The sequence below is a fragment of the Scophthalmus maximus genome, chromosome 10, assembly GCF_022379125.1.
Source record: "Scophthalmus maximus strain ysfricsl-2021 chromosome 10, ASM2237912v1, whole genome shotgun sequence".
Taxonomy (NCBI): Eukaryota; Metazoa; Chordata; class Actinopteri; order Pleuronectiformes; family Scophthalmidae; genus Scophthalmus; species Scophthalmus maximus.
Window position 1 is genome coordinate 5626411 of NC_061524.1, and position 12309 is coordinate 5638719.

At 40.0% G+C, this 12309-nt stretch overlaps 1 protein-coding gene across 4 annotated transcripts in view; it reads right to left on the bottom strand.

The window, feature by feature from the left end:
- The window catches only part of ttc27 (tetratricopeptide repeat domain 27), a 53034-nt gene that overhangs the window by 29649 nt on the left and 11076 nt on the right, over positions 1–12309 (bottom strand). For all 4 annotated transcript variants that reach the window (XR_007031599.1, XM_047335160.1, XM_035606428.2 and 1 more), the window contains exons 6-9: positions 10887–11045; positions 10598–10737; positions 4821–4933; positions 1790–1856 (exon numbers count right to left, since the gene is read on the bottom strand). Coding sequence is in view for 3 of the 4 variants with exons in the window: in XM_047335160.1 (XP_047191116.1) it covers positions 1790–1856; positions 4821–4933; positions 10598–10737; positions 10887–11045 (479 nt within the window). In the remaining variant the exon portion in view is untranslated. The remainder of the gene's footprint in view (positions 1–1789; positions 1857–4820; positions 4934–10597; positions 10738–10886; positions 11046–12309) is intronic.

A 12309-nucleotide genomic window follows, 5' to 3' on the forward strand; every position in this document is an offset into this window, starting at 1 on the left:
AGTCTACTCAAGAAATCGATATTTCCCTCAATCTGTATTCCAGACACCAAAGACTGAGCTAAAACAGCTGCTTAGAGTTTTCTCAGAAACTGACATCAATGTTTTATATTAATGGCATGAAATTAAGTGCATCCAACTTCAAAAATGTTAAGTCTCTGATACAGAGTCTATAAAAAAAAAAACACCCCGCTGGACTAGTGGGGGTCTTGTGAAATCAAGAATTGTAATGGAAAATGTAAGACTTCACAGGGGGCCCAATGGAGTGGATGTGAAGCTCAGTGCTTCATTGCTCAACCAGCCAAGAAATGCTAAGTAGTAACAACAACATAAAATCCCAGAGATTTTAATCTGGTTAAGTCACCAGCCAGGGCCACACGTCACTCTGATAAAAACCCCAGTCGTGATGTCCGGACAGTTCGTTGACCTCGTGTACAAGAAGCTGCTCCCCCGGTTTGAAAAACAACCCGTGTAAAATACTGTTTGTACCAATTCGCCAACCGGATGATGAGATATTTTCCCTGTATAACTGAAATCTTTGACCTGTCCACATTATAAGATGAAAATTAATGGAATCACCAAAGTAATATGGATTCATCCTCTGGGGACCTTAAGTATCTGACGCAAACTTCAACCATTATTTGTCCATCATCAGATTTAACATTTTTGGGACATAAACTGCGCAGACAAAGGAAATCTGACAATGCCTTCTGAATCTGAACTGGAAAATGACTTATGTTGTGCTGACATTGAGAAGCTTTGATCGTATGTTCCACATGTAGACTTCAACTCTCTCTTTCCAATGGATCTCATTAAAACGCCACAGCCAGAAATTCTTGCTTTTCCCAAAACTGCTTAACAAAGGAAAGAAACGCTGGATACAATTAGTCCAAAGCTGCAGCCCTGCAGGACATTTCAGACTTTAGAGAACTACGTAGACAAAACATCTCGTAATTGCTGTCAACATCAAGCGTTTAAGGACATTTTAGACCCATTACGTCTTTTGTTAATTCAACATAATTTTTTCATTGTGTATGATATCTAAATCACATAAGCCTGGGTGTCTCAACAAACAGAAACTGTTCAGCTCCGAGTCTGTTTTATATTTTAATCCAATGTGCAGCCATGAGGATCACACAAATCTATCCCCTGTATGTTAGAAACTGTAAAGAAAAACATCAATCAAGGCCTCCGGTTTCATTATGAACATTATTGCTTAAACAAGTTTACAACCATGCTAGTAGCTCCGTGAGGCTGTTCTTTACGTACTGTGCGATGCTTTAAGCTAAAAGATAAGGCCATAATGCTAGCAAGTACACAATGGTAATACTAAATATATAAATTGTTATCAGTGCATCATGTGACTTTTGTTATCATTGAGATGTATCTACATGTATCTATAACTTAATTTATTGTAGCGTCCACCTGTGGCAAACTGAGTTCACCAAACATTGTTTAAAAAGACACAGCTGTGTAAACAGTTCATACTACACATCAGGACACAAATCATCTATTAGCACTTTGAGATTGCTTTTAGCAATGAAAAGTGCTCTATAAATGAAATTTATCATTATTATTATTAAATCAATCCATGACGTCCAAGGATCTCTCTGTAGACCTTATGATAACACTGTGGTGAAGCCATAGATCAGGATATGAGTATTACTGACTCAATACAGCAGCTTGAACACAACCTGAGCATCGGCCATGGTCTAATTCTTCCAACTGTTTTACCAACACAGGAAATAGAAATAGAAATAGCTAATCACAGATACAATAAACAAAGACTCACAGATGTGAAGGCGAGGAGTTCCTCTTCAGTCAGTTTGTAGACAGGGTTATTCTTCTGGAAGTCGGTGCTGCAACACAACACAGTAAATACACGTTGTGAAGAAATTAGCCCAGCAGAAAACAGGACTGCTAATTTCTTCAAATTAGCCATGTCAAAAGAATGATTATACTTTTACTCGTTCCATTTATCAATTGATACATTGATGAATATAAACAAAATGTTATTGTATACATGATTATCTGGACCAAATTCCATGGTCACCCATCCAGTATTTGTTTATCTGTTTTATGAAGAGTTCACACTACGCAATTTTCAGCCCGATTCTCCTCTTGCTGACAAATTTTGGAACTCGCAGTCAAACGCCCCAGATCAGAGCCAAATCACCATTGGATCAGCATCTGCAACAAATATAGCCAATTACAGCGCAGGACTACAGCTTAATTAGTCATGTAGTTGAACTGACGTTGACTGCAAGGCTCCTGATCACAAGACAGCAAGTTGTGTTGAACTTGGTGTTGACAGAAAGGCTGGACCCAAGGACTGACGGCTGACATTGCCATTTGTAAAAAAAGTGCATTGAGATCAAACACAATAAGCTTTGATGGAATCACTGCTGAAGTAAAGTTAAGTCAAAGTGTAGGTGCTGCCAGAAAGGGAAGCTTTGGCTTAAGGAGGCTGACTTCTTTTCAGACACACGGATTTGGATTTCAGGGAGGTGAGATAATAATGACAAGCATGACTTTACTTTGTGTTAAAGATCTTACCAGGTTAATATAATACAAGAAGTTGGCTAAATCCTTTAATTCTATTCCAACTTATTCCCTTTACATTCAAATCTCCAGCCAGACAATTTGTCAGCAAGGAACAGAGGCCAAACAGGCCTACAGCTGCGGATAGGAATTCAGGAGGGTTCAGCCTTACAGAGGCCAGAATAAAGTTTGTCCACAGAGATATGACAAATCTAAACTATGCGTTTAAAATCAGTCTGGCTGTCTGTGATAAAAGAAAAGGCTACTTCATGCCTTAATCTATTTGAGAAAGTGTGTGAAACTGTGTGTTTGGTGAGGGTGATAAACCAAAAAGAATTCTCTGGGTCTGCTGAGTATCTCTTGGCACAATCATGCTTATCCAGGGCAGGCACAGCCATCATTACAGACAATACTTCCATAGGGTAAAACAAAGCAATGTAACTAGTAGGTAACTCACCTTTCATTAAAATCAGCAGACACAAATCGAGAAAAGTGCACTTCTACTTCTGCTAAGCTTGGAATTTAGGTTAGGTAATTGAAATAGTGGGCTGAAGGAGACTTATTTATTTCCTAAAGCTTGGAATACAGTCAATGTTTATGATAAACCTAAATATATTACAGCAATTGGAGCAAATTGGGGTTACGTTTTTTGCTTCAACACAAGGTTAACTGCCACCGAGACGAACTGTTCATTTCAACAAGTTCCACACTACCTTTATCGAGAACTTTCAATTATATTACGGTCTTCGTCAGAAGCTCGCTCAGTTGGTCCAACTCCCCATTTTTCAGAGCACCTTTAGGACTTTCATCTGTTTAGCATAGTAATTCCTTGGAAACTTAAGTTCAAGCTCCCATTACAAACTCATTTGTGGGATTTCAGTCGTATCACATGGTCTCCTTCAGTGGAATCACACACTGAAAGTGTAAAGTTTAAGCCGAGATCAGATCAACTCCTAAGTAAACCCAAGTGAAAAACTTTAAAGTAACATATTTAGTTCTATAACTGAGCATGATTCATCCAGTAAGAATCTTCTTGTACAGTTGAATGTTCCTGAAAAATCCAGTAAGTGGACCTTGAATTGAGACTAAAGCTAAACTGATTTAATTTTATATCAAATATAGATTAGTTACAGTATGACCTTTTAAAGTATTTCACCTAAAGGGTAAATGTAAGCGACGTCAAGAGATCAGCCGATCCACAGAGGGAGAAGACAATCAAAGGTCACACTCCCAGAGTTAAAAAGGACCGTGGAAATCTCAATTCTCTGTTCCTCCTGACTAGGGGCCCCAAGCTAAATTTTAATAAAAGGTAATCGTATCACTGGACAGGCTCTCATTAACACAAGAAGCACCAACAATGAAGAGGCAATTAAAATACTTGAAGCACTTGAGTGTCCACTCTGGTCCGACCACTTAAACTTTGGCTGACACTGTCAAAGTCACAGATTGCACTCCGTCCACATCGTACACTTTACAGTCACATTGGTCAGTGGTCCGTGTGACTGAAGAATTTGAACCATTTGAACCAGTGTAACTGTCTTTTCTACAGTTTTCCTCACAGCTCCATCTACACTGAGATGAGCCGACACTATTGATCAACAAGGTATTGATTGGTACCAAGGCAAGTGACCGTCTGTTAGCTATTCAAAATTCTGCACAATTCTGGTTTTGTCTGCTCTTTGGAAGACTCGCAAGGCACAAGATATTAATTTCTGCCGTGGACTTGGAGCCGCATGCAGGTGTGCTGATCTATCATTAATTTAGACAGACCTGCTACTCATCCATCATCCCCTTGCAATCTCCCCGACTCCTCCATTGACCTTCACTTGACCGTTTGAGTTCCACCAGCAGCACAGGAATTAATCACAGACTCGCAGCGAAGCCAACTGGTTTTGGGTTGAGTGTCTTACATTCATCCTTTTCTGGATGAAACCAGCGCTACAAAAAAATAGGTGAAACCAAATGTCTATACATGACATGACCATCCATATTTTAAGTACCATGACTTAATGCAAAGTAAATGTATTCATTATTTGAATATACAGTACTTATTCAAGTCTTGGTGATATGGCTTAATATCTTCATATCATTTGATATCAATTATAATCATGCTAAATGTCAAATTTTCCTTTCTTTCAAGTTTAAAGACTATTTATTTTATTCTAGTGTGGTTTTAAACTTTGCTAAACAGCAAAGTATTTTTATACATTTCAAGCTTAAACAAGCTCACTAGAACAAAAAGGTGAAGAAACAATGCTGCGCTCTCGGGGTAGTGGACTTACCAGACGCCTAGGATGACGGCCTGCTCCTCTGCGCTGAGGTCTGGCAGCTCGTACTGGTCTGGTGCCACTAAACTGATCTTGTCCAGCACAGTGTCGTCACCCAGAAGGTAGTCCTGTCAACACAGAGGCATATGTGGAGTCAGATGTGTAGATACCTGCAGCAGCTGTAAAACCACTGCACGTGAAAAAAACAGCATAAGGATGGAAACGTTACACAGGTTTGAGAAATTGCCACCAAGAAAACTTAGGATTTTTGGGGGGTCCAAGCAGCGAAGCTGAGAGTGTCATTTTTACAGCAAGAATTATAGCCAATTTAACACTTTTGTGGTTTATTCCCAAAATAAATGACCAAAATGTTCCTCCTGTGTATTTTCTGGTTACACCCTAAAAACTGAGGTCTGGTCTTAACCATGGATTTTACAGTATGTACTAGGATATCTCCTCTGATTGCCTCGGTGGATGAGGTTACAGTAGGTCAGACGTTTAAGATTGTGAGGACACAGAATGAAAGGCACAGCACAACTTTAACACCTGTACATCTGCTGCATGGTATCAGGAGATATGTCTGAAGCAGACTGTCAGACTGCCTTGAAGCCAACAACCAACAGATGAATGGGCGTAAGGACCTTGTTAAACTGTAAATAGGCTACATTTATACAACACCCTCCACCTGACAGAAGTGCTTAGATGCTGTATAATATCTCACATTTACCCATGTACACCGACTCATCAGGGGGAGAGGCGTTCAGTGTCTTGCACCAATCGAACAAAGACATGTGGACAGGAGGAGCCATGGATCAAACTGCTTGCCCAAACACGAGGCTTCAAATATGAGGCATTCAGAGCTTCTGGACTGAACAATGCGTGGCACTCAGTCAACGGCAGTCAAGTGCATTCCTCTGGTATTATCCTGGCAAACGTGGAGATGCAAAGAGGGCAAACTCAATCCAAACCCTACGTTGTGACAATTTGGTTTGGCACCAGCACTAGAAATTTGGATCCGACTTGCTTTCATTAGAATAACACAAGAATTCCAAGTTTAGTCAGAACCCACAGCGACAGAAATGGCCCAATTTCCCTGCTGGCAGTAGTTTTGATTGGCTAGTGATGAAGAGTTCCCCTCTTCGTCCCTCTCTGCTTTCCTTCTATCCCTTCTAGATAGGAAGCCAGTGTGCTCTGGTAAATGGCAGCCTTGATTGAGACCATTTACTCCCCCCTTCTCCAGTAATGAGGACATTAGTGGTCTGAGCACAGAACAAAGAACTGGCGCCGGGCCACAGCCACGAGACAGAGCTGCATGGCAACACTCTTTGACCTTTATTACTCACCGTCAGCCTGGACGCTGCCCAGTACAACCACACTGGAGCAGTGGGGGTTAAGGGTCTTACTCAAGGGCAACGCAGTGGTGTTGATGAGGGAAGGGTAAGCACCGATGTTGTTGTTGTTGTTTTTCAATTTGCCCCCATCCAGACTTAATGATGTGGATCCGAGGACTGAATTGATGACCTTATGGTCACCAGCTCACTTCTCCAACTTTACAGCCAATTTCAGAAATATCCAAAAGATGGACCTATGGTGTTTGATTTCATTAGCATCAAGTGGTAGGTCAAATGTTCCTCTGTCATTACGATGAAGGTGATGTTTTGTCTTTTCTGACTGTTTTTAATTTGGAATATCCTTAATATTCTATGTATAACACATACAGTATATACAGTCAATGTTATCACTTGTGACTAACCAAGGTGATAAGCTTAAGTATGTGATCTGTCCTCCAGTGTATCTCCAGGTAGATCCAAAATGTTCAATCCCTCCCCCATTTCCTGAAACTGGAATTCAACGTACGCCTAGACCTACCGGGACATTAAAACAGCTGACTGCATGATCCTGCAACATTTAACTGCATTTCATCCACGGATAGTGCCTTAGCCATGTGATAAATTCAAATAGCTATGAAACTGACCATGATTATGATCCACTTAATTTTTTTCAAAACTATTCTGGGACAAAGCCCTAATATTATTGGCCATTATTCAACCTTTACAGCCTTGGTGGGGGTATGTTCCAGTGGTTACCGTCTAGGTTATTTCCGTCAGATAAGGTTTTCTTAGAGTAGCACTGCTTGGTGGCTATGCTGGCTGTTATCAGGATTTCTGCAGGGCTCACAAGTTAAGTCTTTTTTAATGACCACATGCAAGGCAACTCAATAAATTTCACAGCCATACTGGTTTTCCTCCCTGATAGAGCACATCTGAATTAACATGAATCATCTGTCCAAGTGGCAGTTATCCAGTTAATATTACTAGGGGATGCAGGATGAAGTTATGGAATGCAAAATTTAATGCAGCGCCCTACGACCACACTGCCACCTAGTAATCTGTGTGACTTTGATGTATAATCATATGGAGTGAGGAGAGTTCCATATCATATCAATCCTTTCCCCTTTCCTTAAAAAAAAGGAGTGGATGCTCATTGGAGGCGAGTATGCATTCAGGCATGAAAGGTCGGTTCTCCGCCGATAATGTACCACTCGACCTGCTGGCTGATAAAGAGCTGACTGCCCTTTATTCCTGAGTCCTGTTGGCACTTAAACTCTCTTCATTCTTGCACTTCCTTCTTTTACAGTTGCTCTTCTTTTTACTTTTGTCTCCTCTTCAGTTTTTCCTTTCTGTCCTTTAAGATTTTCTTCTTTAAGCCTCTTCTCCAGTCTCATTTTACCTCTTCTATACAGGTGTTCCTGCCATATTTTTCCTTTGTTAAGCTTTGCACATTTTCACTTTACATCTTCAGCTGAAACGGCCCTCACTTTGTTAGTCAATAACAAACTGAATAGGCCTAAGTATTTTTTATTTTTTTTTACAGTCCCTTCAAACAATAATGGAATGGCAAGGCCAATTCCTTTGATTTTGTTGGACACTGAAGACAAATTTGGGTTTGGGATCAAATTGACACGAGTTCAGAATTTCAGATTTTCCTGGAATTTACATATAGATGTGTTCAGCAACTTAGGACATAGCAGTTTTTGTTTGAACTCATCTATTTTTCGAATGAGCAAAAAATATTGGAAAATGTGTCTGACAAGTCTTTCGGTCACCTTTTAGATTAACTGTCAAAATGTAGAATAGCCCAGAGTGTAAACTCTTGGTTATAGTTTTGATTTTCATCTGTGAATACTTTTAATACTGTTAAAAATTATAAACCAACATCAAGACCAGAGAGCTCGCTTTGAAAGAAATGCAAGACATTAAAACAGAGAATAGAGGGGAAAGAGCCATTGTGAAAATATCGGCCAATACAATTTGGAATGTCCTGAGAAAGCCAGAAAAACTGGTTTACGAGGCAAGAGACATCGAACAGGTCGGCGAAGGACAACAACAGCATCTCTAATCTCCAGAGGGTAAAGGATACACTGTTTCGAAGAAGAAGATTCCGAGAGCAAAAATATATATAGGCCAGACCACAAAATGCAAACCACTCATCATTATTAAGAATCAAAAGGCCAGATTGGAATTTGCAAAGCAAAGAGACAAGCCGCAAAGAAGCTCTGGAACAAAGTTTTATGGACTGAAGAGACCAAGACTAACTTCTACTAAAGTGTGGCCAAAGGATCTGTTCATGATACAGAACATTCAAGCTGCTCTGTGAAGCAGAGCAAAGGTGGTGTCAAGTGAAAAAGGCCGTTTGAAAAAGCATTACAAATGAAAAATGCAACGGTTTGTTGATGACAGTGGGTCACATGCTTGAAGCAGTTATTACATACAAGGGTTACGCAACCAAATAGTACATGTTATCTACTTAATGACTATCTGTACCTTTCATTTTAGCTCAACTAAAACTACAAAGGTATATCCCAAGTTCTTTCAACAAATCTAGATGTAAATACGCAACTCTTCACTAATTCATCTTTTCTCAAATGTCTTCATCATTCCAATGCAAGGTAATTGTATATAGTAAGTTTTGCTTTGAAAGTATTTTGGAAGTTTTGTTTCTGGCCATTGAAATTCCTAGTTGAGAAAAATGAGGGTAGCAGCTGCTGTTGATTTTTATTTCATGGACTTAAAAAAAAGTAGTACTTAATAAGCCTCCTTTGACAGATATCACATCTTGGAAAGCTTATTTTTAAAAATCCTGTTGAGTCTTTAGATTCTTGATTTAGATTGTTTTACCCACAGAATATGTCCACCCCCCTGCCTAAAAGTTGGGTGTTCTTTTCATTAAATACTGCTCCTTTTTTTTCTTGACTCTGGCCAAAGAGCTCAGTGTTAATTTCATCTGTCGACAGGAATTATTTCCTGGCTTATTCACATGTTGTTTTGCACACAGAGGTTGACTTTTGTGATGAGGTTGCAGGTGAGGTTTCTTTCAGATGACTCCGTCTCATCAACGTTGCACACTAGAAGGTGCAACCACCATTCGGTGCCACTTAAACCTGCCTGCAGGTTGTAATGTAATGTCTCCTCAACAGACGTGCAGTTTTTTCCCCAAAAGTTTTCTCAGTCTTCCAGATTTTGTGTTGACTTCCCCAGTTCCCCTTACAGTAACTCGAGCAGTGAAAATTTCAAGCTGGAAGCTCCTTGATATGTTTTTATCGCTTCTGCTGCTGTGTAGGCATAAGTTAGCTTCATTTCCCTCAGTCCACTGCGCAGAGAAGCCCATCGTTGCTGAGTGTTACCACAAGGTTTGAGGAGTGAGAATTTATGGGGGCAGCGGTCCAGGTCAGGTTTGGGTTGTAAATTAAGGAATATTTTTGGAGGTCTGGCAGAGCAGGTTGGCTCTCATAATGGGCAGAGGGGTTGTGGTTAGTAAAAAACCATGATCCGCACATCACTCGTATACATCTGTATGGCTATGAACATTTTGTGTATGCATAACTTGTGTTTTAATTTCATATCTGGGCTGTGCAGCTCCATCGTAAATTTTTGCTCGGATTCTGAGAATTGTAGGTATAACATTTTCGGTGAGCGCAATAATCTCATTCCGGCAATGAGTCATTTTGTTGTGGATGTTCAAGCACCTAAATCGATTCATGTATTCAGCTTTTTTAATAATTTATTAAAATCTAAGGTACAAAATTAGAATATCTTAATTTTTTTTCTGCTTTAAAATGGGTTTTAAACATTACATTGACAGTATGACACACTTGGCTTTACTCAATAGGATGTGAAAAGATAAAGAATGCATCCAAGAATGGCAAAGTTGTTCTACTATCAGTTTCTTTAGATAAATGTCAATTAATTCTGTACGTGTGGATGCTTCTACAATCTGTTATAAACAAAATAAAAAAGACAAGATCGGTTGCTGAACCTCAATAACTTCACCTCAACATCATGAATCCATGGCAATCTGCAGTTTTAAAACAAGAGGACGTGGAGATAAAGTTAAGTGTAGTGCATTGGGGATTCCATTAGAAGCAACAGGCTTCAGACTGTATTAAAGGTCCAGAGGCAGACGTCTCCCTCTGCTGTTGATGCTGGTTATAACAAAGTATTTGCCCCAGTTAAAGAATCTCAACAGCAGAGAAGGACGACATCCCAAACAACTGAATCGGGGCAAGATCATCTTTCCTTACCGAATGTGGAGAACTTCATACATACAAAGTCCAAGTTGAGATTAATTGTTGGCTCAATCGTTATAGTTTTGATTTGTCACTTATAATGTTTAACTTTTGAATGAAAAAACATACTATAACATATTCTTCCTCTTGCAAGAGGAAGAACTTAACAGTCGGTCAAGGTTCAAAGAGTGATCAGGTTCGGAAAGAAGACGACAGAAGCTCGTACCTTAGGTAGGCTGGCCTCAGGTGTGGGAGTGGGAGTGGCCTCATCCACCAATTGGTCGGGCCGGTCCTGCTTTCTGTGGACCTCAAGGATGAGCTGAGCCAAGTTCTTGTGCTGGAAACGGGTCCGTTTGCCAAGGGCACCTTGAGTCACCAAATGCAATCAGCTGTTACCTTCAATTCAGGTATCACCGAGGCTTGATCAATATGTGTCTTAGGGGATCAGGACCAAGTATGACAGCCTCCCCGCCCCTTACATTGTCCAGGAGTAGGTGCTGCTGTACTTTACATACCAGTCGTGTTGATGTCCAGGCCTGAGAGCTCCTGCGCCTTCTGGATGTGTTCCTTGGCTGGCTGGTACTCGTAGTAGGTCAGATTCATGTAGACACACTCCAGGTGGAACTGGATAACAAGGTTTCTCTGTTCCGACAGCAGAGGCAGGCATTTCAGCACTGTGAAAGAGGACAGATACAATCCAGTGTATTTTTTTTTCTGACATGAAAACAGAGCAACAAGAGCAGATGGTCAACATGCTTGTTTCCCCAGTTAACCAGGCGAGATATTTATGGTAATCAGTATGAAGCAGCCACTATCACATTACCCCTGCTTTATCATCTTCAGCTTTTTAGCCCTTGGAATTGTCACCGTACAGAAACATGGACATGCTTATGTGTTTCTGAATTTGAGTTTATCACTCAACACCATTTCCTTGGCAGGAAAAACCACAAATGTGTGTAATAGACTATGCTTCAATCATGCAAACACACTGCTTGGTGTGCCTCAACATAACCTCTTATGTACCTAATTCATAACTGCCTCCTGGCCCCCCCCCCCGAAAGATTGTTTCTCTAACTTTACAATCTGTAAGCGCTGATGAAATGGTACTTGACAGTGTGTATGAAGTCAAATGTTGTGGTCCTGTTGGGTTGGTTGGTTGGTCAGTCACTTGGTTTCCAAACATGATTCATTCAAGAACAGATTCTGTGCCTTTTTTCAGAACGGAAAAAAACTATTTAATATAAAAACCAAAAGAGTTTATATGAAACCAAACTCAACAACAATAAATCATTTAACTACCAACTAAAAAAAAAATCTTACCCAAATTTTTTATTCTGTTCAACAAAAGGCCACGACTCGCCGATTTCAGATCCTATCTAGTCTTCATATTTTAGTTTAGGGAATTTTTGGATTACTGTGCTGTACATTTAATCTAAATGGATAAAATTGTCATTTTTGCCCATCCGTCTCAACATGAAAACATGTTTTTAGAGAGTTTTGCAGTTTTCGTCACAAACTGAAATCTCTCATTTACCAAAACATTCAGGCCCTTAATTCAGTATTTGCAAGAAGCCTCCATAAGGAGAACAAACATATTAACCATCAAACATCACCATAGTTGCATGAGACTCAAGTGGAATTTTTCACTATATCAAAAATAATAATAAAATAGTAAAAAAATAACAACTGTTACAATCTGCATAGATTCAATCAAACCCATTAATCAAGCAGGTTTCAGCTCTGAGAGGAGCGTGGACATTCAACATTAATAACATGGATTTAGAGAAGGAGCAGGCATCCAAGTGCTCCCTTAAGCACCATCCATGTGAACCGAGAACACTCTCACACTCACAGTTGCAAACACAAAGAACTGAGGCCTTGAGGTGACACGTTAAAAAAAAAAAGGCACACAAGAGCACAGGGGCGATGGCGACGGAA